The sequence below is a fragment of the Austrofundulus limnaeus genome, unplaced genomic scaffold (genome assembly GCF_001266775.1).
Source record: "Austrofundulus limnaeus strain Quisiro unplaced genomic scaffold, Austrofundulus_limnaeus-1.0 Scaffold1094, whole genome shotgun sequence".
NCBI classification, from domain to species: Eukaryota; Metazoa; Chordata; class Actinopteri; order Cyprinodontiformes; family Rivulidae; genus Austrofundulus; species Austrofundulus limnaeus.
Genome location: NW_013953496.1, coordinates 42365 through 45186, shown reverse-complemented (window position 1 = coordinate 45186; position 2822 = coordinate 42365). Strand labels below are relative to the sequence as shown.

Here is a 2822-nt window from a genome sequence, read left to right as displayed (position 1 = left end):
GGATGATGGATGTATGATGGATGGATGGATGGATGATGTATGGATGATGGATGGATGGATGATGGATGTATGATGGATGGATGGATGATGGATGGATGGATGATGGATGGATGATGGATGGATGGATGATGGATGGATAGATGATGGATAGATGATGGATGTAAACTGTAGATATTAACCTTATATTAGGTGCAGTTGCAGTAGAGTCAGATCTTGTATTATAGAATCAGATTACACATAAGGTTGTTTTACACTTTGGTTAAATCAGATACAACCTCTGTTTTTACCTTTAAACTAACCATTAATTACAGTCAGATATCAGTTTAAAACTGTCAAAGATGGCAGGACATGTGCATTCCTTAGATCAACTCTAGAGTTTTTTACCTGACTGGGTTTGATTTATTTGTTAGTTAAAACATTTTGTTTGTTCAGCAGAAATTATTATGTGATGTAAAGCAAAATGAAAAGTTTTCATTTATATTTTCAAACATGTTTTCAGGAAGCACTTGTCCATCACTTCATAGATCTGTTTCTCAGAAGTCAAGTCCTCTGAATGTCTGAATCCATTTTTGTTTTTTGATTTACAGGACAGGACAGAAACACAAACACAGAGAGACCCGGACTCATCTGGTCCTGGTTCTGAAGCCAACAATGAGCTGCTGAGCAGACGACCGCCTCCCATCAAAGGATGAGTGTGTGTGTGTGTGTGTGTGTGAGGGGGTCATGGTGACAGACAGAAGCTGACTCCCCTCAGTCAGTCAGCACATTGATCAGAAACACAAGTTTCACTTGTTGTTTTGTGTGGATCATCACAGGATGAAACATCTGGTGGTGCTCTGAGCTGCAGGAACAACAGACTGACTGAAGCTCCTGACTGTGGTGCAGTTGTGTGAAGCAGCTGAAGTGTTACAGAACCCACACTGTTTGCTGTGAAACACATTATTGTTCCTTTTCTAAAAGTGGACAAACATCATGGGAACACTGCCTCGAACACTTTGTTTGGTTTGATGATCGCACGCYAACTCCAACTGAGCAGATATGAAGGTTGACTCCACCTGTACCTCCACCTGTACCAAACATGATCATCTGAAAATATTTACTGTCTGTTTTCACTGTWTCAACTTCCATCCACATTTTCACAACTGCTCCAAAGCTGTGCAAAAAAACTGCACAAAGSCTAGATCCTGCTCAGGACCATGTGACTGCTGGTTGTAAACCATCATATGACCAGATGTACAAACTGGTGGAATAAACACAGCTGAATACCTCAGACAGACCTCACACTGCAAACATTATTTGAGTTGAAATGGTTAAAAACTGCACTTCATGCTATTGTGTTGTCTATTTTTATAGTTTTTACATTATTCAGGAGCTTTTACACAGAATGATCAACTGAAGATGTGATCATGTCAAAAACACTTTTAAAACTTTACATTTTTGCCTTTTTTAATAACTTTGCAGTATTTATACAATGTATACATGAAAGCAGACATGTTCATGTCCTTTCATTATGTGGGTCAATATAAAATGTAGAGACACTTCKGCTTGTTTAAAGCTAAAATTGGACTCTTTTTATATTCACTTACTGCTTATTTTACTTTTATGTTACAGGACATTTTCTGTTACCTCTAATCTTATAAACAASTCTGACTCTGACTCTTGAACAGTTTATGAATCAAAATGTCATTTATCAGTTTATATTGAACAAGTCAATTCCAAATTACTGTTAAAGTTTAAAGAAGAAACTTGTTGGATGTTAGAATTTAGAGCAGTATTTGCATTAAACCTTTCCGAACGACTTTTTTATGTGTATTTTTTATGTAAACAGTAAATAATCCCTAATATCTTTGAACTGGATTAAAATAAAGTGGCCTATCTTTGCCTAAAATTTCTGTTTACATTTTCAAAAATCATAAATTTAACTTCATCTCAAGAAACTGAGCATAATGAAAAAGTCATTGAATCTACCGGTAGTTGTTCTTTTGTTTAAAGTGTAAATGTGAAAAGATAACACAATTAAGGCACCATTTAGACAATTAATCTGTAAAAAAGTTGATTTATGATTTAGTTACTCTGTAAGTGTGACACAAAATGAGAAAAGAGAAGAGTCAACAACTCAATGACATCTGCTCTAACATCCTCAGAAGAAGTAGCAGATGTGATTTGTTACCTTCTTTCAGAGTTTTGTCGACATTGTGTGACACCACCACTCGTCTGCTTTGGCTCGACTCCTGAGCTGGCACCAAGAAACCCCCCTGAGGAAGAAGAAACACCAGATCACTTCTCAGCTGCCTCAGGTGGGAGAAGAACAGAAATAAAAACACAGTGAGAAAGATGGAGGCAGTGAACAAAGGCCCTGTCACAACTCACACAACATGACAGACACACAAATGTTTGTGACAACCTCCCTCCAACGTCACAGTTAATCAATCATCAGCAGCTGAAAGGCAAGCGAGGAGCCGTTTTCAGAGAGAATACATGACCAGTCATCGTGTGTGTGTGTGTGTGTGTGTGTGTGTGTTAAAGTCAGAAGCTCATCAATAATAGATCAAGAGAAGAAGCTAAAGCAGGAAATCTGAGTGAGCAGAGTTCTGCAGCTTGAACAAAAGCAGCCAGGTGTTTACAGCTTCTCTGACTTGTACAGTTTGTAGTAAAACCTTGTAAAAATGTTACACAATACTGATTGTGATCAGTGGCACCTGCACAAATTTATGATGTGTTTGTAAAAATAACTAGTTGAAAACTATGGCTATATAAAGCTACGTTTTTTGCAAAGCAGTGTTTCCCCTACCATTATACAGCCCCCCCCACCATTATACAGG

At 37.7% G+C, this 2822-nt stretch overlaps 1 protein-coding gene across 1 annotated transcript in view; it reads right to left on the bottom strand.

The window, feature by feature from the left end:
- snx25 (sorting nexin 25) overlaps positions 1–2822 on the bottom strand; it is a gene marked incomplete in the record, with an annotated part of 55293 nt that overhangs the window by 44114 nt on the left and 8357 nt on the right. The window contains 1 exon segment of the mRNA XM_014030646.1: positions 2171–2255. Coding sequence (XP_013886100.1) covers positions 2171–2255 — 85 coding nt within the window.